Here is a 23,499-nt window from a genome sequence, read left to right as displayed (position 1 = left end):
CTTCTAAGGGACAGTTTATCTAACACATGGTTTGCCTCTTGCTTCTCATTGAGAATTTGATGAACAAATGGTGGATATACCCGATTGTTCTTTACAAATGCACCTTGCAATTTCTCAAAAACAACCAATGACTCAATCAATTCCTTCTTTGAACTTGAGCGATCTCCTGAATCGGTGAATCTTTGTCAATCAAGTCACCTCCACCCGACAACTCTGTATCTTGAATTGCTTCAACATTTTTGTTCGAAACTATCTCCTAACTTGATGCGCTTACAACGATAGCTTCTGATTCAAGAAATTTATGTGCCTCCCTCTTGCGATCAAAATCTTTGATCCAATGTTTCATTTCAAGATCGAGTTCCATAAGTACTCGCTTTTTGTCCCGATTGTTTCCAAACGTTAACAATAAACCATCCTTCACCTGGCTCCAACTATGGAACGGAATCCACGATAGTTCCTTGTGGAACCAAAATTTTGCTTGACCACCAAAAAAACCAGAAACACACGCCAACTTGTCTTTCTCACTATAGTCACCACCAAGAAATTGAGCTTCAGTCATCGCAATCCCCTCTTCGGATTACCTTTAGTGAAGATCCGGAGGTCCAGCTGTCTAATGTCATCTGAAATCGATCGAGATTCAATCCTCTCTACTGCGCAAACCACTTGCTTCAAGGTTTCCTCCATCGAAGTCAACAACTCCAAAAATTGCACCTCCGGATTGGCATAGTAACTTGAATCCGCCCTAGAGAAACTCCAATTGTTTTTTCGCAGCATCATTATCCATCATAACGTTTGACCAAAACCAGTTTCACTGCACCAATGTCAAGTTGTTGATATCCCAAACTCCAATTTCAAATACAATACTCAAATAGAAAGATGATCCGACTGATTATCAAAACAATAACCAATGCAAATCCAGAAACATTATCATTCGCCTGAACATTCAACCTCACGATAACATAGAGATCAACATTAATCTCTCCTCAAGCACATCGCTTGGCCAAAGTCTAACAAAAAAACTCTCACAACATCAAAAGCATAATCCCTCTAAATCGATCTCTCTCCTTATTTATAATAGAACAGAGTCTGTTAAAGATATTTATAGATCCTAAAAATATCTTCTTCTTCAAGCAATCTTCCTTCCCACTTGAACTTGGCGTGTCTTGAAAATGGTGTCTAAGAGAGAAAATAGAGGCGATTGGAACCGTTACTGTAGTCATATTCACATATATCACTGAACCATTTAATAGATTTAATCTAATAGAGCTATGCTGCTCTACAAATAAATATTCGTAACAACTCTTAACAACATGTGACTACAAAAGAAAACCAAAATGGCATATGGGTACATCTGTAAGCTACGATCTCTTTTCATAGCAATAATTTGTTTGGACAACTAAAAAAGTAAAGCACAACGAAACTCTACAGAATTTGTTTGCTAGAGAGAGAAACAAGAAACATATTTAAAACAATTGCTAAAAATGGACAACATTAGTTTCACTATATAAATCACCAAGACTAACCCAACATTACCCACCAAATCATCTTCTTCACAAATATAAACAAGGAGTAAAACATTTTGTAATACTCATTTGTATTAAATCATCACTAATACTTAAAAACGATACGTTATGGGGATTCAAACATGCAGTGTTTTAATAATCGTAGCTATATTGACGATGATGTTTTCAGCACACATTGCTCAATCAAACAGTATAACAATGTGTGTGAAACATTGTGCACAAAACGAGTGCTTGAAAGCGGCGAAAAAACCTACTCCTGAAATTTGTGATGAAGCTTGCAAGAAAATCTGCAACAATCAATTATTCGGTGATGAAAAGTGGTTTGTTCCTGCTCCAAAGGGAAGCTCCCGAATCTGTAGATGGGCGCCTAAGTATTGCCAATTCTGAATTATGAAAACTCCTAATGATATGTTTTTTTCATGATTATAACATAACAATATAAAAATATGTAAGTACGTAATCAATTCATTATTCTTATAAAATAATTTCTTCCTTTAATTTTTGATGCATATTAAAACAAGCGTTTATGTCAACAAAACATTGGTCTATAGAGTATTTCGATTTAACCAAACTAGCTAGATCAACCCAAATACATACATTGGCTATATATTAAGTCTTTCGACCAACATATATATCAAATATTTGGCCTTGAATTTAAAAGAATAAAAATATGACTTATCATCAACAACTGTTGCAAAACTTATTTACAAACTAAAATTTTTAATGTAAGAAAAAACAACTGCAATTCAGTAACAAACTAACAATCATACAATGTACCAGTAAAAACAAAAAAATATTAAATGTTGAATTATATAGGATAAATACAAACAAATAGCAACATCTTAGTTAATTTCTCAATTAATTCAAGAAGAAAAATACACAAATAGATCAGTTGATTTTCCAATTTTCCAATTAGAATAAAAAAAATTCAGGGGTTTAATTATTGACAGATATAAAATAGTTCTTTTTTTGTTGGAATTTTTCTAAAGCTTTTCTTGAATGAGATTACACTATAAAGAAATCAGAATATTTAAGTGCATATGTATGGTCAATTTTGTATTGATCTGTTTTTCATATTTGATAAATTCAAACCCTATTCTATCTTAAACGAGACAATTAATGATAATTTTCTCTGAATTACATTTGTAGTAATTATTATAAACAATGAAGGCCATTTTCTCATTTATACCTTTGTGTTATTAACTAATATAGAGATGAAAAATGTAATGGTAGACTTCGTGTTCCTAATTTGGAACAATTAGATACCACATTGTATTATTATTCTAAAGTAAATAGATACTCCATAAGCGAAGAGCAAAAGATGCCCAAATTTAAAAGAACAAAGTTTTGGAGACAGATAAATTAGAAGTCTGCTATTAAAAAAACCAGTCGGATAAGGCCCACAACCAGGCCCAAACGTTTGTGTTTAAAATCAGAACCCTAATCGCAAACGGCAAACCCAATATTTCCCACAGTTCTTCTCATGTGTTCACCAATCGCCCTTTACAGCCAAAAGCTCACCGCAAATGCCACACGAGAAGGGTGATAAGGTTCATCAGACGTATGTGAGAAAACGGATTCAGCATTCTTTAGAGGAAGCGAAGGATGACGTGGATGATAACGTGGCAGAGAAGAGAAGGAAAGTCAAAGAAGAGAAGGACGGTTCAATTAAATTAAATTTGAAGGACTAAAGTATAAATAAAACAATCAACTCTAAAACATAGAAGAAAATATAGTCACTCTATATATAAAACAATTCTGCTGATTTCTCTATTTTAGAGTTCTATATAGAGTAGGGTTGGAGAAAAATTTAGAGTTTTATTTCTAAAATAAAGTAGGGTTGGAAATGTCCTTAGGAGATATACTTCTCTTCTCACTTTGATGTTTGTGTCTTCTAAGGGACAGTTTATCTAACACATGGTTAGCCTCTTGCTTCTCATTGAGAATTTGATGAACAAATGGTGGATATACCCGATTGTTCTTTACAAATGCACATTGCAATTTCTCAAAAACAACCAATGACTCAATCAATTCCTTCTTTGAACTTGAGCGATCTCCTGAATCGGTGAATCTTTGTCAATCAAGTCACCTCCACCCGACAATTCAGTATCCTGAATTGCTTCAACATTTTTGTTCGAAACTATCTCCTAACTTGATGCGCTTACAACGATAGCTTCTGATTCAAGAAATTTATGTGCCTCCCTCTTGCGATCAAAATCTTTGATCCAATGTTTCATTTCAAGATCGAGTTCCATAAGTACTCGCTTTTTGTCCCGATTGTTTCCAAACGTTAACAATAAACCATCCTTCACCTGGCTCCAACTATGGAACGGAATCCACGATAGTTCCTTGTGGAACCAAAATTTTGCTTGACCACCAAAAAAACCAGAAACACACGCCAACTTGTCTTTCTCACTATAGTCACCACCAAGAAATTGAGCTTCAGTCATCGCAATCCCCTCTTCGGATTACCTTTAGTGAAGATCCGGAGGTCCAGCTGTCTAATGTCATCTGAAATCGATCGAGATTCAATCCTCTCTACTGCGCAAACCACTTGCTTCAAGGTTTCCTCCATCGAAGTCAACAACTCCAAAAATTGCACCTCCGGATTGGCATAGTAACTTGAATCCGCCCTAGAGAAACTCCAATTGTTTTTTCGCAGCATCATTATCCATCATAACGTTTGACCAAAACCAGTTTCACTGCACCAATGTCAAGTTGTTGATATCCCAAACTCCAATTTCAAATACAATACTCAAATAGAAAGATGATCCGACTGATTGTCAAAACAATAACCAATGCAAATCCAGAAACATTATCATTCGCCTGAACATTCAACCTCACGATAACATAGAGATCAACATTAATCTCTCCTCAAGCACATCGCTTGGCCAAAGTCTAACAAAAAAACTCTCACAACATCAAAAGCATAATCCCTCTAAATCGATCTCTCTCCTTATTTATAATAGAACAGAGTCTGTTAAAGATATTTATAGATCCTAAAAATATCTTCTTCTTCAAGCAATCTTCCTTCCCACTTGAACTTGGCGTGTCTTGAAAATGGTGTCTAAGAGAGAAAATAGAGGCGATTGGAACCGTTACTGTAGTCATATTCACATATATCACTGAACCATTTAATAGATTTAATCTAATAGAGCTATGCTGCTCTACAAATAAATATTCGTAACAACTCTTAACAACATGTGACTACAAAAGAAAACCAAAATGGCATATGGGTACATCTGTAAGCTACGATCTCTTTTCATAGCAATAATTTGTTTGGACAACTAAAAAAGTAAAGCACAACGAAACTCTACAGAATTTGTTTGCTAGAGAGAGAAACAAGAAACATATTTAAAACAATTGCTAAAAATGGACAACATTAGTTTCACTATATAAATCACCAAGACTAACCCAACATTACCCACCAAATCATCTTCTTCACAAATATAAACAAGGAGTAAAACATTTTGTAATACTCATTTGTATTAAATCATCACTAATACTTAAAAACGATACGTTATGGGGATTCAAACATGCAGTGTTTTAATAATCGTAGCTATATTGACGATGATGTTTTCAGCACACATTGCTCAATCAAACAGTATAACAATGTGTGTGAAACATTGTGCACAAAACGAGTGCTTGAAAGCGGCGAAAAAACCTACTCCTGAAATTTGTGATGAAGCTTGCAAGAAAATCTGCAACAATCAATTATTCGGTGATGAAAAGTGGTTTGTTCCTGCTCCAAAGGGAAGCTCCCGAATCTGTAGATGGGCGCCTAAGTATTGCCAATTCTGAATTATGAAAACTCCTAATGATATGTTTTTTTCATGATTATAACATAACAATATAAAAATATGTAAGTACGTAATCAATTCATTATTCTTATAAAATAATTTCTTCCTTTAATTTTTGATGCATATTAAAACAAGCGTTTATGTCAACAAAACATTGGTCTATAGAGTATTTCGATTTAACCAAACTAGCTAGATCAACCCAAATACATACATTGGCTATATATTAAGTCTTTCGACCAACATATATATCAAATATTTGGCCTTGAATTTAAAAGAATAAAAATATGACTTATCATCAACAACTGTTGCAAAACTTATTTACAAACTAAAATTTTTAATGTAAGAAAAAACAACTGCAATTCAGTAACAAACTAACAATCATACAATGTACCAGTAAAAACAAAAAAATATTAAATGTTGAATTATATAGGATAAATACAAACAAATAGCAACATCTTAGTTAATTTCTCAATTAATTCAAGAAGAAAAATACACAAATAGATCAGTTGATTTTCCAATTTTCCAATTAGAATAAAAAAAATTCAGGGGTTTAATTATTGACAGATATAAAATAGTTCTTTTTTTGTTGGAATTTTTCCAAAGCTTTTCTTGAATGAGATTACACTATAAAGAAATCAGAATATTTAAGTGCATATGTATGGTCAATTTTGTATTGATCTGTTTTTCATATTTGATAAATTCAAACCCTATTCTATCTTAAACGAAACAATTAATGATAATTTTCTTTGAATTACATTTGTAGTAATTATTATAAACAATGAAGGCAATTTTCTCATTTATACATTTGTGTTATTAACTAATATAGAGATGAAAAATGTAATGGTAGACTTCGTGTTCCTAATTTGGAACAATTAGATACCACATTGTATTATTATTCTAAAGTAAATAGATACTCCATAAGCGAAAAGAAAAAGATGCCCAAATTTAAAAGAACAAAGTCTGGGAGACAGATAAATTAGAAGTCTGCTATTAAAAAAACCAGTCGGGTAAGGCCAACAATCAGACCCAAACGTTTGTGTTTAAAATCAGAACCGCGACCGCAAACGGCAAACCCAATATTTCCCACAGTTCTTCTCATGTGTTCACCAATCGCCCTTGACAGCCAAAAGCTCACCGAAAATGCGACACGAGAAGGGTGATAAGGTTCATCAGACGTATGTGAGAAAACGGATTCAGCATTCTTTAGAGGAAGCGAAGGATGACGTGGATGATGACGTGGCAGAGAAGAGAAGGAAAGTCAAAGAAGAGAAGGACGATTCAATTAAATTAAATTTGAAGGACTAAAGTATAAATAAAACAATCAACTCTAAAACATAGAAGAAAATATAGTCACTCTATATATAAAACAATTCTGCTGATTTTTCTATTTTAGAGTTCTATATAGAGTAGGGTTGGAGAAGAATTTAGAGTTTTTTCTCTAAAATAAAGTAGGGTTGGAAATGTCCTTAGGAGATATACTTCTCTTCCCACTTTGATGTTTGTGTCTTCTAAGGGACAGTTTATCTAACACATGGTTTGCCTCTTGCTTCTCATTGAGAATTTGATGAACAAATGGTGGATATACCCGATTGTTCTTTACAAATGCACCTTGCAATTTCTCAAAAACAACCAATGACTCAATCAATTCCTTCTTTGAACTTGAGCGATCTCCTGAATCGGTGAATCTTTGTCAATCAAGTCACCTCCACCCGACAATTCAGTATCCTGAATTGCTTCAACATTTTTGTTCGAAACTATCTCCTAACTTGATGCGCTTACAACGATAGCTTCTGATTCAAGAAATTTATGTGCCTCCCTCTTGCGATCAAAATCTTTGATCCAATGTTTCATTTCAAGATCGAGTTCCATAAGTACTCGCTTTTTGTCCCGATTGTTTCCAAACGTTAACAATAAACCATCCTTCACCTGGCTCCAACTATGGAACGGAATCCACGATAGTTCCTTGTGGAACCAAAATTTTGCTTGACCACCAAAAAAACCAGAAACACACGCCAACTTGTCTTTCTCACTATAGTCACCACCAAGAAATTGAGCTTCAGTCATCGCAATCCCCTCTTCGGATTACCTTTAGTGAAGATCCGGAGGTCCAGCTGTCTAATGTCATCTGAAATCGATCGAGATTCAATCCTCTCTACTGCGCAAACCACTTGCTTCAAGGTTTCCTCCATCGAAGTCAACAACTCCAAAAATTGCACCTCCGGATTGGCATAGTAACTTGAATCCGCCCTAGAGAAACTCCAATTGTTTTTTCGCAGCATCATTATCCATCATAACGTTTGACCAAAACCAGTTTCACTGCACCAATGTCAAGTTGTTGATATCCCAAACTCCAATTTCAAATACAATACTCAAATAGAAAGATGATCCGACTGATTATCAAAACAATAACCAATGCAAATCCAGAAACATTATCATTCGCCTGAACATTCAACCTCACGATAACATAGAGATCAACATTAATCTCTCCTCAAGCACATCGCTTGGCCAAAGTCTAACAAAAAAAACTCTCACAACATCAAAAGCATAATCCCTCTAAATCGATCTCTCTCCTTATTTATAATAGAACAGAGTCTGTTAAAGATATTTATAGATCCTAAAAATATCTTCTTCTTCAAGCAATCTTCCTTCCCACTTGCACTTGGCGTGTCTTGAAAATGGTGTCTAAGAGAGAAAATAGAGGCGATTGGAACCGTTACTGTATTCATATTCACATATATCACTGAACCATTTAATAGATTTAATCTAATAGATCTATGCTGCTCTACAAATAAATATTCGTAACAACTCTTAACAACATGTGACTACAAAAGAAAACCAAAATGGCATATGGGTACATCTGCAAGCTACGATCTCTTTTCATAGCAATAATTTGTTTGGACAACTAAAAAAGTAAAGCACAACGAAACTCTACAGAATTTGTTTGCTAGAGAAACAAAAAAAATATTTAAAACAATTGCTAAAAATGGACAACATTAGTTTCACTATATAAATCACCAAGACTAACCCAACATTACCCACCAAATCATCTTCTTCACAAATATAAACAAGGAGTAAAACATTTTGTAATACTCATTTGTATTAAATCATCACTAATACTTAAAAACGATACGTTATGGGGATTCAAACATGCAGTGTTTTAATAATCGTAATTATATTGACGATGATGTTTTCAGCACACATTGCTCAATCAAACAGTATAACAATGTGTGTGAAACATTGTGCACAAAACGAGTGCTTGAAAGCGGCGAAAAAAACTACTCCTGAAATTTGTGATGAAGCTTGCAAGAAAATCTGCAACAATCAATTATTCAGTGATGAAAAGTGGTTTGTTCCTTCTCCAAAGGGAAGCTCCCGAATCTGTAGATGGGCGCCTAAGTATTGCCAATTCTGAATTATGAAAACTCCTAATGATTTGTTTTTTTCATGATTATAACATAACAATATAAAAATATGTAAGTACGTGATCAATTCATTATTCTTATAAAATAATTTCTTCCTTTAATTTTTGATGCATATTAAAACAAGTGTTTATGTCAACAAAACATTGGTCTAGAGAGTATTTCGATTTAACCAAACTAGCTAGATCAACCCAAATACGTACGTTGGCTATATATTAAGTCTTTCGACCAACATATATATCAAATATTTGGCCTTGAATTTAAAAGAATAAAAATATGACTTATCATCAACAACTGTTGCAAAACTTATTTACAAACTCAAATTTTTAATGTAAGAAAAAACAACTGCAATTCAGTAACAAACTAACAATCATACAATGTACCAGTTAAAAAAAAAAAATGTTAAATGTTGAATTATATAAGATAAATACAAACAAATAACAACATATTAGTTAATTTCTCAATTAATTCAAGAAGAAAAATACACAAATAGATCAGTTGATTTTCCAATTTTCCAATTAGAATAAAAAAAATTCAGGGGTTTAATTATTCACAGATATAAAATAGTTTTTTTTTTGTTGGAATTTTTCCAAAGCTTTTCTTGAATGAGATTACACTATAAAGAAATCAGAATATTTAAGTGCATATGTATGGTCAATTTTGTATTCATCTGTTTTTCATATTTGATAAATTCAAACCCTATTCTATCTTAAACGAGACAATTAATAATAATTTTCTCTGAATTACATTTCTAGTAATTATTATAAACAATGAAGGCCATTTTCTCATTTATACATTTGTGTTATTAACTAATATAGAGATGAAAAATGTAATGGTAGACTTTGTGTTCCTAATTTGGAACAATTAGATACCACATTGTATTATTATTCTAAAGTAAATAGATACTCCATAAGCGAAGAGAAAAAGATGCCCAAATTTAAAAGAACAAAGTCTGGGAGACAGATAAATTAGAAGTCTGCTATTAAAAAAACCAGTCTGATAAGGCCCACAACCAGGCCCAAACGTTTGTGTTTAAAATCAGAACCGCAACCGCAAACGGCAAACCCAATATTTCCCACAGTTCTTCTCATGTGTTCACCAATCGCCCTTTACAGCCAAAAGCTCACCGCAAATGCGACATGAGAAGGGTGATAAGGTTCATCAGACGTATGTGAGAAAACGGATTCAGCATTCTTTAGAGGAAGCGAAGGATGACGTGGATGATGACGTGGCAGAGAAGAGAAGGAAAGTCAAAGAAGAGAAGGACGATTCAATTAAATTAAATTTGAAGGACTAAAGTATAAATAAAACAATCAACTCTAAAACATAGAAGAAAATATAGTCACTCTATATATAAAACAATTCTGCTGATTTCTCTATTTTAGAGTTCTATATAGAGTAGGGTTGGAGAAGAATTTAGAGTTTTTTCTCTAAAATAAATTAGGGTTGGAAATGTCCTTAGGAGATATACTTCTCTTCCCACTTTGATGTTTGTGTCTTCTAAGGGACAGTTTATCTAACACATGGTTTGCCTCTTGCTTCTCATTGAGAATTTGATGAACAAATGGTGGATATACCCGATTGTTCTTTACAAATGCACCTTGCAATTTCTCAAAAACAACCAATGACTCAATCAATTCCTTCTTTGAACTTGAGCGATCTCCTGAATCGGTGAATCTTTGTCAATCAAGTCACCTCCACCCGACAACTCTATATCCTGAATTGCTTCAACATTTTTGTTCGAAACTATCTCCTAACTTGATGCGCTTACAACGATAGCTTCTGATTCAAGAAATTTATGTGCCTCCCTCTTGCGATCAAAATCTTTGATCCAATGCTTCATTTCAAGATCGAGTTCCATAAGTACTCGCTTTTTGTCCCGATTGTTTCCAAACGTTAACAATAAACCATCCTTCACCTGGCTCCAACTATTGAACGGAATCCACGATAGTTCCTTGTGGAATCAAAATTTTGCTTGGCCACCAAAAAAACCAGAAACACATGCCAACTTGTCTTTCTCACTATAGTCACCACCAAGAAATTGAGCTTCAGTCATCGCAATCCACTCTTCGGATTACCTTTAGTGAAGATCCGGAGGTCCAGCTGTCTACCGTCATCTGAAATCGATCGAGATTCAATCCTCTCTACTGCGCAAACCATTCGCTTCAAGGTTTCCTCCATCGAAGTCAACATCTCCAAAAATTGCACCTCCGATTGGCATAGTAGCTTGAATCCGCCCATGAGGAACTCCAATTGTTTCTTCGCAGCATCATTATCCACCAATGTTAAGTTGTTGATATCCCAAACTCCAATTTCAAATACAATACTCAAATAGAAAGATGATCCGACTGATTATCAAAACAATAACCAATGCAAATCCAGAAACATAATCATTCGCCTGAACATTCAACCTCACGATAACATAGAGATCAACATTGATCTCTCCTCAAGCACATCGCTTGGCCAAATTCTGACAAAAAAAACTCTCACAACATCAAAAGCATAATCCTTCTAAATCGATCTCTCTCCTTATTTATAATAGAACAGAGTCTGTTAAAGATATTTTTAGATCCTAAAAATATCTTCTTCTTCAAGCAAGCTTCCTTCCCACTTGCACGTGGCGTGTCTTGAAAATGGTGTCTAGGAGAGAAAATAGAGGCTATTGGAACCGTTACTGTATTCATATTCACATATATCACTGAACCATTTAATAGATTTAATCTAATAGATCTATGCTGCTCTACAAATAAATATTCGTAATAACTCGTAACAACATGTGACTACAAAATAAAACCAAAATTGCATATGGGTACATCTGCAAGCTACGATCTCTTTTCATAGCAAAAATTTGTTTGGACAACTAAAAAAGTAAAGCACAACGAAACTCTACAGAATTTGTTTGCTAGATAGAGAAACAAGAAACATATTTAAAACAATTGCTAAAAATGGACAACATTAGTTTCACTATATAAATCACCAAGACTAACCAACATTACCCACCAAATTATCTTCTTCACAAATATAAACAAGGAGTAAAACATTTTGTAATACTCATTTGTATTAAATCATCACTAATACTTAAAAACGATACGTTATGGGGATTCAAACATGCAGTGTTTTAATAATCGTAGCTATATTGACGATGATGTTTTCAGCACACATTGCTCAATCAAACAGTATAACAATGTGTGTGAAACATTGTGCACAAAACGAGTGCTTGAAAGCGGCGAAAAAACCTACTCCTGAAATTTGTGATGAAGCTTGCAAGAAAATCTGCAACAATCAATTATTCGGTGATGAAAAGTGGTTTGTTCCTGCTCCAAAAGGAAGCTCCCGAATCTGTAGATGGGCGCCTGAGTATTGCCAATTCTGAATTATGAAAAATTCTAATGATTTGTTTTTTTCCATGACAATAACATAAAAACATAAAAATATGTAAGTACGTGATCAATTCATTATTCTTATAAAATAATTTCTTCTTTTTTTCTTTGATGCATATTAAAACAAGCGTTTATGTCAACAAGACATTGATCTAGAAAGTATTTCAATTTAACCAGACTAGCTAGATCAACCCAAATACATACATTGGCTATATATTAGGTCTTTCGACCAACATATATATCAAATATTTGGTCTTAAATTTAAAAGAATAAAAATATGACTTGGAATCATCATCAACAACTGTTGCAAAACTTATTTACAAACTCAAATTTTTAATTTAAGAAAAACAACTGCAATTCAATAACAAACTAACAATCATACAATGTACCATCAAAAAAAATATTTAAAATGTTAAATGTTAAATTAAACAAGATAAATACAAACAAAAATAGCAATAGATTAGTTGATTTCTCAATTAAATTCAAGAATAAAAATACACAATGAGATCAGTTGATTTTCCAATTAGAAAAAAAAAATTCAGGGGTTTTATTATTGACAAATATTAAATATTTCTTTTTTTTGTTGAAATTTTCCCAAAGCTTTTCTTGAATGAGATTACATCATAAAGAAATCAGAATATTCAAGTGCATATGCATGGTCAATTTTGTATTGATCTGTTTTTAATATTTGATAAATTCAAACCCTATTCTATCTTTAACGAGACAATTAATGATAATTTTCTCTGAATAACATTTGTAGTGATGAAAAATATAATGGTACACTTCGTGTTCCTAATTTGGAACAATTAGATACCACATTATTATTTTTCTAAAGTAAATAGATATTTCATAAGCGAAAGAAAAAGATGCCCAAATTTAAAAAAACAAAGTCTCGGAGACAGATGAATTAGAAGCCTGCTCTTCAAACAAACCAGTTGGATAAGGCCCATGACCAGACCCAAACGCCTTAACATGGTCCTTAAGAGAACGTTTGTGTTTAAAATCAGAACCGCAAACGCAAACCCAACGTTTTCCACAATTCTTCTCATGTGTTCGCCAATCGCCCTTGACAGCCAAAAGCTTACCGCAAAGGCGACACGAGAAGGGTTTGTGTCCGTGTTTGCGTTTGTAGTGCGTTTGGAGCGTCCTAAAGTCTTTCAGTGGCTTGGAACGAGGATGGTCAATGTGGTTCCTGCACCCTTCAACGCAGCAGTAACAAGGGATCCCTAACATGGCTCGTGGCTGTGTGCCTTTCAGTGACTCCGGTCCTTTCCTGTATTGTGAACCATGTCCCCACATGTGCATCTATATTCATAATATTTAGAGTCAACAAAAAACAAAAAGGTTTCCTTAAGTAATAAAATGAAATAACATGGTTCCTTAAAATCATATTATTGACCGAGCATAGTAATGTTTCATTCAAGAAATCTGTGTATTTAAGTTTGAATCAAATGTTTTGACTACTATGATAATATATATATGAGAAAAGAAAACTATTAAAAACTATAGTCAATCAAATCTTAGTAGATAATTTATTTCAACTTTTTCGAATTCAGCTTTAGTTAAGGCATTAAATAAATGTAAAGAGTTGTGATGAATTATTTTCATGAAAACATTACCATAAAAATATATATTACCAACTCTTCTTACAAAAAAAAGTAATTAAATCACGATTAGTTGACTTGATTAAATTTGTAAATTGTATAATAAGATCCAAAGGTAAATCATCTATTAAATCCTGGTTGTTTAGCTTTTATCAAATAAATTCAGAATTATATATATATATATATATATATATATATATATATGTATATATATAGATATGAATAAACTCATAACATTAGATCCGGAGATATAACTCTATAAGATGAATTTATTATATATGTTTGTGCATGGAAAAGCAATGCGCATGAGATATATTGACTCGTACCTGAAGATTGTTGTAGCGATTGAATGTCTTGAAGCATACATGGCAAGAAAAATGAGTGAACCCTATGAGAATTTGCTCCGGCGCCGGGATCCAGTATGCCTTTCCGGAAAGTTCATTCTCGATGCCTTTTCCGGCGTCATATGTGGCGATCTCCTTCCCATTTCTCTTCTTCAGCTGTTTAGCATCATTGCTTGGTTTACCAAAACCAGGAAGGCCGATGTGTAAGTCCACGTCCACTTCACGGTCTTCTTCTTCTTCTTCTTCCTCCTCTTGCTCTCCTTCTTCCGCATACAAGGGATTAGGGTTTAGGTCTAGGTTTGAGTTCAAGTTTATGCGATCAATAAGCGGTAAAGGCTCAATTAGGGTATTGTTGATACAAGAGTTTTGGTTGAGGTTAGGGAAGAGATCAAGGGATTGGAAATGGTGTCTAGGTTTTTCAGAAGAAGAGCTTGAGGATATCTCGTATAGTGGTGGTGACTCCATTGAATGTGGTGAATAGTTGTTGGAGAGAGATGAAATGTTTTGAGAATCTTTTCTTTATTCCTTTAAATCTTGACTATATATAATAAAATTAAATTACCTTAATATAATGATTGCTCTCTATGAAAGTAATTTAATGTTTGCAATAACTTTTATAACTAATAATCATGCAGATACGTAAGTAGATCCCACGTATCAATCGTCTCCTTTAACCTACGAGAATAAAGATTGATAAATATCGAATTTACCGAATAATATTGGATGAACTATATAGGTTTACGAAAGTCGAAAGCAAGTGTGAACAAAACGAATAATGTGTAAAATAATTTAGAATCATATTGTGTGACTTACGTACCAAATAGAGAAGTGAGTAAATGGGAATCTTGGGGAATGTGAGGAGCAGACACTTGAGAATGCATGTGGTTGAGTGAAAACAACCTTTGTTAAGAAGTAATTTAATCTTCTCTGTCTCATCTCTTTGCCTATAAATAGAGTGGAAAAACAAGAACCTTAAATTTTGTGGACCAAACTCTTCAAGATTTTGGCAACTTTGTCATTGCAGGGTTTTGACTATCTTTGGCATTTACGTAAGCTTTTAGCTTTTCTACAATACAATTGTATTAATTTTAATCAATGAAATTTCGGATTTGGGTAATGAAATGAATGCTAATGTTGAATTCATATTATTATTATTATGGAAGATGCATTATTATTATTTTTTTGGGTTATGTTTTGTATGTATGTAAGTTGTTTAATTCTCTCTCTAACGGTCAACACCTCTGGTTTTGTAAACACTAGATTTGACATACCAATAAGAGAAAAGGAATAATTAATAGTATATACAAGTCAAGATTTAGTGTTAAATCTGTTTTTACAAATGTACACGTTTCACTAAAAGAATTTCTTTGCAAGGTTATTAACTTAGTACATATCAATAATTTCTGCCTAGTCAAATATTATGCCGGGTCTCCACAATTCAATATTCATACTAGCCAATTATTACCACTATGTGTGAAGATTTTATTTCTTTTAGTTATTTTGATTGAAAGTAGAATTATAATATTCCCAAAAACTAACATAATTTTTTTATTATTTTATTATTGTATGTTATTTTTCTGATCAAGTATTACTTCTAATATACTGTATACATGCTGATTAGATTTTCTTTATTCAAATATTTAACTTCAATGTATTGTATTTAAAAAAAAACATTTAACCAACGTAGTCGTAGTCTAGCTAGTGGATTTAAGCGTTTTTTTTTTTTTTTTAGCTGAGACTTTGATTCAAGATAAGAACTACAAAATGGTCTAAAGCAACGTGGCTAATTTGTCCGAAAAAACAAAACAAAAAAATATAACCCATTATTGTTCACGAAAGAGATTGTGTCAAGTCAGTTGTTAGAGTCCTACAGAATAGCATAATCATGGTCCATGGAGTAACCAAATTAGTAGAGTAAATGAATTTTTCAAGTGGATCAAGTCGAATCTCTGTAGGTTCAAACTCTAATTAATTAATTAGTGTTATTTCACGTTAGAACTCGTTTTGCAAATACCTTCATTTCTACTATATAAAACTATAAATTCTTCGATATTTGCATATCAATACGATAATACGCATAAATTTTTAGCGTACAAGAGAATTGTGAAATTAGCAGAATTAACGGTTTACAAAATCAATGAATTTGCCAAGTTGAAATTTATGCAAAATTAATAGGGTCAATTGTATATACATGAATAATTCATGTTACATGATCAATAAAGATACCGTATTAGTTTTATTAATGGATTTTAGTACTAGCTACCAGAACAAAATCTATGTACAATATTAATTCTTTGCAAGACAACTTTTGTTTCACACAATCTTTATTGAATCAGTAAAGATTAGATATGTTTAATATGTGGTATTAAGAATAATAAATTGGTGATTTAACCAGTATTTAAGTATTAGATTAATAATATTTTAATTGTTATTAATGTCGATTTAAACTCGTCCGCCATATAAATTGTCATGCACAATAACTCGATATTCAGTATATATATATTTTAACAAAAAAAAAAAATACCAACTCTATGATTGGTTATCCAATTTGGAAAAAAAATAATTTACAAAAATAACTTTAGATTATTATAATATAGAATATCAAGCTAAACAATCCGTTTTACTGTTGTTACATAAACGAAAAATAAAGGAGATTCGTAGACAAATAATATGTTGTTGCATTATGCCACCACATATAATATGTTATTGCATTATACTACCACATATAAAATGTTTAATAAATTTTTGTGATTAAAATATTTGATTGTGTGATAACTAATAGAAATTCATATAATTAACGTAACTATAATAAGTTATAACCTATAATAAGTTATAATCTATATGGAATGTTCCAAAATAAGGCATTTATGGAGAAAGTTTGGACGTTTATGACACTTTTGAGGGAGTGGGCACTTTTCCACCTTTTTTACTGATTTTATGACCATTTTACCCTTATAAAGGTGAGAAGGAAAAAAAACAGGAGATAAATTAATTTTGTTGCCAATTACTAAAAAACAATATACGTGACATTAGATAGAGATAACAAGTTAAAAATTAATGGTAAGATCTGTTAAAATTTAGTTTAATCAAATAAAAATGTTTAAGTCAAATATTATATCAAATAAAAATATTTAAGCTTAACTAATATTATATATTTCCAACAAATATCAGATATTAAACTATGTTCCTAATTATGTATCCAATATATATTGTCCATGTAAACATATTCAAACAGTTCACATTATATGAAATGCTTTAATTCAAATAAAAATATTTAAGCGTAAGTAGAATTATATATTCCCAACAAATATCAAATATTAAACTATGTTCCTAATTATGTATCAAATATATATTGTCCACGTAAACTTATCCAAACAGTTCGCATCATATGAAATACTATATATTTAAACCTAAGTAGTATTATATATTCCCAACAAATATCAGATATTAAACTATGTTTCTAATTATGTATCCAATATATATTGTCCACATAAACTTATCCAAACAGTTCGCTTTATATATATCAATACAAGGTCCTTCAACAAAATTTTTTTGAAAATATGATACAATGTTGTTGACACAAGCAAATGGTTTGTGGTGTGTAAACCTTAAACCCTTGAGACTCTACACTAAAGCCTAATTTCCTTACCCTAAACTCAAACCCTCAATCCCTAATCTTTATCCATTAAATCCAAAATCGTAAAACAAAACTCTAAACCATAAAATATATTGTAAGCATAAACAAGAAAGTGATAATTATACTGAGAGATAAAACAAATTCACAGCAAATCAAAGCTAACATGTGTCCATTGATGATTGTCCAAGAAGTTTAGTTCATGTGGTCAACTAGTGACTCATAGGGTCGTTTTATTTCAATACACAAGTTTATGTATGAACGATAATCACCAGAATCAGATTAGATGGAAAAAAACAAAAACTTTTGGAACAATTTAAATCGTAAAAATGTGATCTTTACTAAATTCGACCAATATCAATTGCAGATCTAAATGCTAAACATAAGGACAATGTGAAAGAATATGCGGAATTGTATTAAAGATTAAGAGAGTTATGAAGAACAAGAGAGTTTGTATGTGAGAGAATATGAGACCAAATCATATTGATAGAATTAGATAGTAACCTTTGTGTGTTTACAATGCTTTTAAAGACACACAAAGAGAATATGGCTGTTTACAATTAACGTAAGACTGAAAGAGACATAAGAGAAGAGGTTCCTTGGTCTTGGTGATGAGAGTGACTGGTCATTGGTTGACCTTGTTGCTAAAGACACTCGTGAGTCCTCTTCAACGGCTACAAGAGATATTTGTGTGCCTTCACCTCTTCTAGAAGCTCTTCATAGACTTCTCATATGTTCGGCCCACTCTCTTGTAGTACATATCCAATACTAGGCCTTTCTTATTTGAGTCTTGATCAATACTCTCCCTCAAGCGCAAGACTTATGCAAGAGTCTAAGCTTGGAACACATGATTCATCACCTCATTAAAAACCTTAGTAAAGAAAACCACATGGGAGAAAACTTTACTAAGGGAAAAAGAGTGTGATGTCCATGGTTAGAGAACATGAGATCAAGAGTGAGATAGATCCACAAGTCCTAATTTGCCATGTATGAAGTTGCAAACTTTGAGACTTGCGGCTTTGGTGAAGATATCCGCCAATTGATCTTCACTTCTTGTATAACACGGTAGTGTGACTCCTTCGATGATCTTCTCTCGGACTTTATGACAATCGACTTCAATATGCTTGGTTCTCTCATGAAACACCGAATTTGAGGCTATGTATATTGCTGCCTTGTTGTCACAATGCATGGTGATAGGCATGTGTTGTTCAATGCCAAGATCTTTAAGAAGAGCTTTAAGCCAAGTGAGTTCGTTGGTGAGCTTTCTCATTGCTCTATACTCCGATTCTGCACTGGAACATGAGACCACCTTCTGTTTCTTTGTCTTCCAAGTTGCAAGGTTACCTCCAATGAACGTACAATAACCAGTTTTAGATCTTCTATCTCCTCTATCACCCGCATAGTCCGCATCGCAATATCCCACTATCTCGGTGCTTGAGTTCTTTCCCATCCATATGCCTTGTCCGGAGCTGCCTTTGAGATACCTTAGTATTCTCTCCACCATGTTCCAATGATACACCATCGGGACTTTCATGTGTTGACTAACCTGATTTACAGCAAAACAAATGTCAGGTCTTGTGTTTGTCAAATAGATCAACTTACCTACAAGTTTGCGATAGAGAGGTGCATCGCCAAACTTCTCATCTTCTTTCTCCCCCTTTCGATTGACCTTGTAGCCATCTTCAAGTGGAGTGCGAGCCGGTTTAGCGTCCATAAAACCTGTCTCATTCAACAAGTCAAGAGTGTATTTGCGTTGTGATAGAAAGAGTCCAGCATTAGAGCGACACACTTCAATTCCTAGGAAGTATTTGAGTTCACCAAGATCTTTAATATCAAAACAAGATTTAAGAAAAGTCTTGGTAGAGTCTATACCGTCTTTGTTGTCTCCGGTGATGATAAGATCATCAACATAGATGAGAACAACGACAATACCTTGAGGACTTTGTAATGTAAACAAAGTGTGATCGGACTCGGACTTCTTGAATCCATGATCTTTAAGAGTTCGGCTGAGCTTGTGGTACCATGCACGTGGAGATTGTTTAAGACCATAGATAGCTTTGCGTAGTCTCAACACTTTATCACATGGAATGGTATCTTCTAGACCGGGTGGAGGCGTCATATACACATCATCTTCAAGTTCGCCTTGGAGAAATGCATTCTTGACATCCATTTGCCATAGTCCCCATGATAAATTTGTTGCTAAGGCAAGAACCACTCTCACCGTGTGTAGCTTAGCCACCGGAGCAAAAGTCTCCATGTAGTCGGAGCCATATGTTTGCGTGAACCCCCGAGCCACCAAGCGAGTTTTATATCTCTCGATATCTCCATTACTCTTATACTTGATTGTGAATACCCACCTTGAGCTCACTGTTTTCTTTCCTTTAGGTAAGTCATCTTCATCCCAAGTATGATTTCGTTTCATAGCGTTTATCTCATCGGCTATCGCATCCCTCCATTCCTTGACTTCCATTGCCTCTTCATATGTTTGAGGAATCCAATGCTCAGAAATCTTGGAGAGAAACGCTTGATGATCTAGAGGTACAAGGGCAAGAGAACATGTCGCTTGGAAAGGATGAGCTACCGCATTAGAGTTGAAGAATTCCTTCTTGCGTCGAATGCGTGTACTCCTTCTAAGAGGTGGTGGAGGTGGAAGAACTTGTGTAGGTTCTTCATCTTCACTTGAGTCATCTTGGATTTCTTGAACATGTTCAGAGTGTTCTTGTGTGTTTGGAGGATCTTCTTGCACGTGTGTAAGATTTTCTTGATGTTGTAGGGACACCTCCTCATTCTCTTGATTTAAGTCTTCTTGATCTTGTGTCATCTCCGGTTGATGTTGAGTTGTCGAAGTTGAGTCATTGCCCAAATGATCCAATAGAAACTTTAGAGTTTCAACACGATCGGAGGTGGAATGAGTAAGATCTTTTAGGTTCTCCCAATCCTTCTTGTTGTTGTAGTCTTGGTTTTCAAGAAACTTGACATCTCGGGATATAAATGTGCGGTTCTTGGTTGGATCAAAGCATTTATATCCTTTTTGAGTAGTTGAGTAGCCAAGAAACATACACTTAGTGCTCTTCGCATCTAGCTTGCTTCTTTGTTCTCCGGGTATCAAAACAAAACATACACAACCAAACACTCGTAAGTGATCAATGAACGGTTTAGTATTGTTAAGTACCTCGAAGGGAGATAAGTCACTTAAGACTTTAGTTGGTGTTCGATTGATAAGGTAGCACGCGGTTAAGACCGCATCACCCCAAAATCTCTTTGGAACACTTGTATGAAACATCATTGACCGCGCCACCTCCATGAGATGTCGGTTCTTTCTCTCCGCCACTCCATTTTGTTGTGGTGTGTACGGGCAACTTGTTTGGTGTATTATTCCACGTTTGGCTAGATGATCTCGAAACTTTTGGCTTGTGTATTCTCCTCCATTATCGGTCCTAAACACTTTAATCTTTGCATTAAATTGATTAGTGACATAGGTTTCAAAGTTAGTGAAAGCTTCAAACACTCTATCTTTTGAGGGTAATAGTGTTATCCAAGTGTACTTTGATTTCTCATTAATAAATGTGACAAAATATTTGTTGTTGTCTCTAGAAACACATGGTGAGGTCCAAACATCCGAATGAACTAGATCAAAACATTTCTCATAGATAGTAAGAGATTTAGGAAAAACCGATTTGCAATGTTTACCAAGAATACAAGCCTCACAACTTGTATGATCAAAAGAAATATTTGGTAACATGAGTTTAAGAGCTCTAGTATGAGGATGACCTAGCCTAGCATGCCACAAAGTATTAAAAGAGATGCCTAAATGTGACTTAGAGGAAAAACAGCTAGAAGAGTTTGGTGACAAGTCTTCAAGAACATAGAGTTCTCCTTTTGAACCACCTTCTCCAATAACTTTTCCCGTCTCAATATCCTGAAAATACACATCATTAGGGCCAAAAATCGCATAACAATTTAAGTCTCTAGTGGTCCTTTTCACGGATAATAAGTTAGATGTGAACTTAGGCATAAAAAAAGCTTTTGAATCTTTGTTAAACAATTTCAAGTTTCCTATCCCTTCAATTGGAACTTTGTCACCATTAGCAATAATAACATGTCCTAGAGCCGGTTCTATGTTATCAAGAAGATTAGAGTTACTAATCATATGATGAGAAGCACCCGAGTCTATCACAATTGAACCACTAGATGTTTGTGATGAGAAAGTGATACCGGATTCTTTGAGTGAAACAATGGACTTGATGAGTGCTTCCAAGTCCGACTTCCTCACATAGTCTCCGAATGATGTGGATGTCTCTCCTTTCGATGACCCGGCTTGACTTTGCTCCTCATGAGTTTCTTGAGAGAAATGAGCTCTTGAGTCTTTGAACTTGGCGGGCTTGAGGTGTGGATGTAGCAACCAACATTTGTCTTTGGTGTGGCCCTTCTTCTTACAATGATCACAAGTCAACAGTTTTCTATCCTCATTCTTGTACACACCTTTGTTCGCCACTACTTCTCCTTTGTTAGCCGTGATGAGTTCACTTTTTCCACCAAATAGCCCGGTTGATCCTTGCTCTTTCTGAATCTTAGAACACACCTCATCAAGACTTGGTAACTTCTCCGATCTAAGCAAGTGTTTAATTAGGTCATTGTACCCTGGATTTAAGGTGAGAAGGAGTCCAAACACCTTGTCTTGCTCACGCCTTTCGTGGAGAATCTTCGGGTCAAGCGTTCCCGGCCTCAAGCTCTTAAGTTCAGACCATAAGGACCTGAACTTACCAAAGTGTTTAGTAAACTCTAAGTCTTCTTGACTTAGTTCGTTAATCGCCTTCTTCACTTCAAACACGCGGGTCAAATTCGATTCGTTCCCATACACGTTTTTAAGTGTATCCCACAACTCTTTTGCTGTCTCACAGTAAGAGTATCCCTCTAGAATAGAGGTTTCAAGAGAGTTTTGAAGAAGAGCAAGGACGGCTTGATCCTCTTGGAACCATTTTTCTTCCTCGGGAGATATAGTCTCCGTTTCTTCTTCTTCTTTGTCTTCTTTTGGAGCTTGAGATGAGATTACATGGCTCCAAAGCCCACGACCACACAACACCGTTTTTGTTGTTCTTGACCAAGTTAGGTAGTTTCCCCCTTGAAGTATCACCGTAGTAATCACCTTTTGAGAAGTCTCCATGATTCAAGCACAAACGGACTGATGAATAAAGCTATTATCTGTTGGTTAAAAGAGATGAAGCTAGAGAATGATGAAGAGATTTGGAGAAAATGAAGAATAGAATGAGAATAGAAGATTTATAAGCATAAAGACATGATCTTAAGCTCTGATACCATGAAAGAATATGCGGAATTGTATTAAAGATTAAGAGAGTTATGAAGAACAAGAGAGTTTGTATGTGAGAGAATATGAGACCAAATCATATTGATAGAATTAGATAGTAACCTTTGTGTGTTTACAATGCTTTTAAAGACACACAAAGAGAATATGGCTGTTTACAATTAACGTAAGACTGAAAGAGACATAAGAGAAGAGGTTCCTTGGTCTTGGTGATGAGAGTGACTGGTCATTGGTTGACCTTGTTGCTAAAGACACTCGTGAGTCCTCTTCAACGGCTACAAGAGATATTTGTGTGCCTTCACCTCTTCTAGAAGCTCTTCATAGACTTCTCATATGTTCGGCCCACTCTCTTGTAGTACATATCCAATACTAGGCCTTTCTTATTTGAGTCTTGATCAATACTCCCCCTCAAGCGCAAGACTTATGCAAGAGTCTAAGCTTGGAACACATGATTCATCACCTCATTAAAAAC

The 23,499-nt window shown here is 34.1% G+C and overlaps 6 protein-coding genes, 1 non-coding gene and 3 pseudogenes across 10 annotated transcripts; 4 read left to right on the top strand and 6 right to left on the bottom strand.

Annotated features, from left to right (window-relative positions):
• Positions 1-256: 256 nt before the first annotated feature.
• On the bottom strand, positions 257-777 carry AT1G34807 (uncharacterized protein; the record flags this gene model as incomplete). The annotated part of the gene is given in 2 exon segments (NM_001333125.1): positions 257-570; positions 582-777. 2 exon segments carry the CDS (start codon positions 775-777, stop codon positions 257-259), a joined length of 510 nt encoding a protein of 169 aa, NP_001322640.1.
• Positions 778-1,631: 854 nt separating this feature from the next.
• AT1G34805 (Plant thionin family protein) lies at positions 1,632-1,910 on the top strand (the record flags this gene model as incomplete). The annotated part of the gene is made up of 1 exon (NM_001084184.1): positions 1,632-1,910. One exon carries the CDS (start codon positions 1,632-1,634, stop codon positions 1,908-1,910), a length of 279 nt encoding a protein of 92 aa, NP_001077653.1.
• A 944-nt stretch (positions 1,911-2,854) lies between these two features.
• Positions 2,855-3,146, bottom strand: AT1G34803 (annotated as a pseudogene). Its single transcript has one exon.
• Positions 3,147-5,045: 1,899 nt separating this feature from the next.
• On the top strand, positions 5,046-5,324 carry AT1G34800 (Plant thionin family protein; the record flags this gene model as incomplete). Its single annotated transcript, NM_001084183.1, has 1 exon — positions 5,046-5,324. One exon carries the CDS (start codon positions 5,046-5,048, stop codon positions 5,322-5,324), a length of 279 nt encoding a protein of 92 aa, NP_001077652.1.
• A 944-nt stretch (positions 5,325-6,268) lies between these two features.
• AT1G34797 lies at positions 6,269-6,560 on the bottom strand (annotated as a pseudogene). The gene has a single exon.
• A 1,796-nt stretch (positions 6,561-8,356) lies between these two features.
• AT1G34795 (Plant thionin family protein) lies at positions 8,357-8,844 on the top strand. The gene has a single exon (NM_001084182.2). The coding sequence runs from the start codon at positions 8,457-8,459 to the stop codon at positions 8,733-8,735; it is 279 nt and encodes a 92-aa protein (NP_001077651.1). The 5' UTR covers positions 8,357-8,456; the 3' UTR covers positions 8,736-8,844.
• Positions 8,845-10,733: 1,889 nt separating this feature from the next.
• AT1G06797 lies at positions 10,734-11,237 on the bottom strand. The gene is made up of 2 exons (NR_139150.1): positions 11,153-11,237; positions 10,734-10,846 (listed from the first exon to the last, which is right to left on the bottom strand). It is a non-coding gene; the product is annotated as an other RNA (non-coding RNA).
• A 599-nt stretch (positions 11,238-11,836) lies between these two features.
• On the top strand, positions 11,837-12,225 carry AT1G34792 (Plant thionin family protein; the record flags this gene model as incomplete). Its single annotated transcript, NM_001084181.2, has 1 exon — positions 11,837-12,225. One exon carries the CDS (start codon positions 11,837-11,839, stop codon positions 12,113-12,115), a length of 279 nt encoding a protein of 92 aa, NP_001077650.1. The 3' UTR covers positions 12,116-12,225.
• A 576-nt stretch (positions 12,226-12,801) lies between these two features.
• On the bottom strand, positions 12,802-14,586 carry TT1 (C2H2 and C2HC zinc fingers superfamily protein). Its single transcript, NM_103201.3, has 2 exons — positions 14,053-14,586; positions 12,802-13,427 (listed from the first exon to the last, which is right to left on the bottom strand). Exons 1-2 carry the CDS (start codon positions 14,533-14,535, stop codon positions 12,999-13,001), a joined length of 912 nt encoding a protein of 303 aa, NP_174737.2. The 5' UTR covers positions 14,536-14,586; the 3' UTR covers positions 12,802-12,998.
• A 4,055-nt stretch (positions 14,587-18,641) lies between these two features.
• Positions 18,642-22,868, bottom strand: AT1G34967 (annotated as a pseudogene; the record flags this gene model as incomplete). The annotated part of the gene is made up of 1 exon: positions 18,642-22,868.
• Positions 22,869-23,499: the final 631 nt, after the last annotated feature.

This window comes from Arabidopsis thaliana (assembly GCF_000001735.4).
Source record: "Arabidopsis thaliana chromosome 1 sequence".
Classification (NCBI taxonomy): domain Eukaryota; kingdom Viridiplantae; phylum Streptophyta; class Magnoliopsida; order Brassicales; family Brassicaceae; genus Arabidopsis; species Arabidopsis thaliana.
The sequence above is the reverse complement of the archived record's forward strand: the minus strand, read 5'-3'. Positions and strand labels throughout refer to the sequence as shown.

What these genes read in the sequence shown, in the direction of transcription:
- AT1G34795 (NM_001084182.2), top strand. Translation starts at nt 8,457, where the DNA reads ATGGGGATTCAAACATGCAGTGTTTTAATAATCGTAATTATATTGACG.
- TT1 (NM_103201.3), bottom strand. Translation starts at nt 14,535, where the DNA reads ATGGAGTCACCACCACTATACGAGATATCCTCAAGCTCTTCTTCTGAA. An exon ending in ATCGCTACAACAATCTTCAG is followed by an intron (nt 13,428 to 14,052) that starts GTACGAGTCAAT and finishes TTATGAATATAG; the next exon opens with ATGCACATGTGGGGACATGG.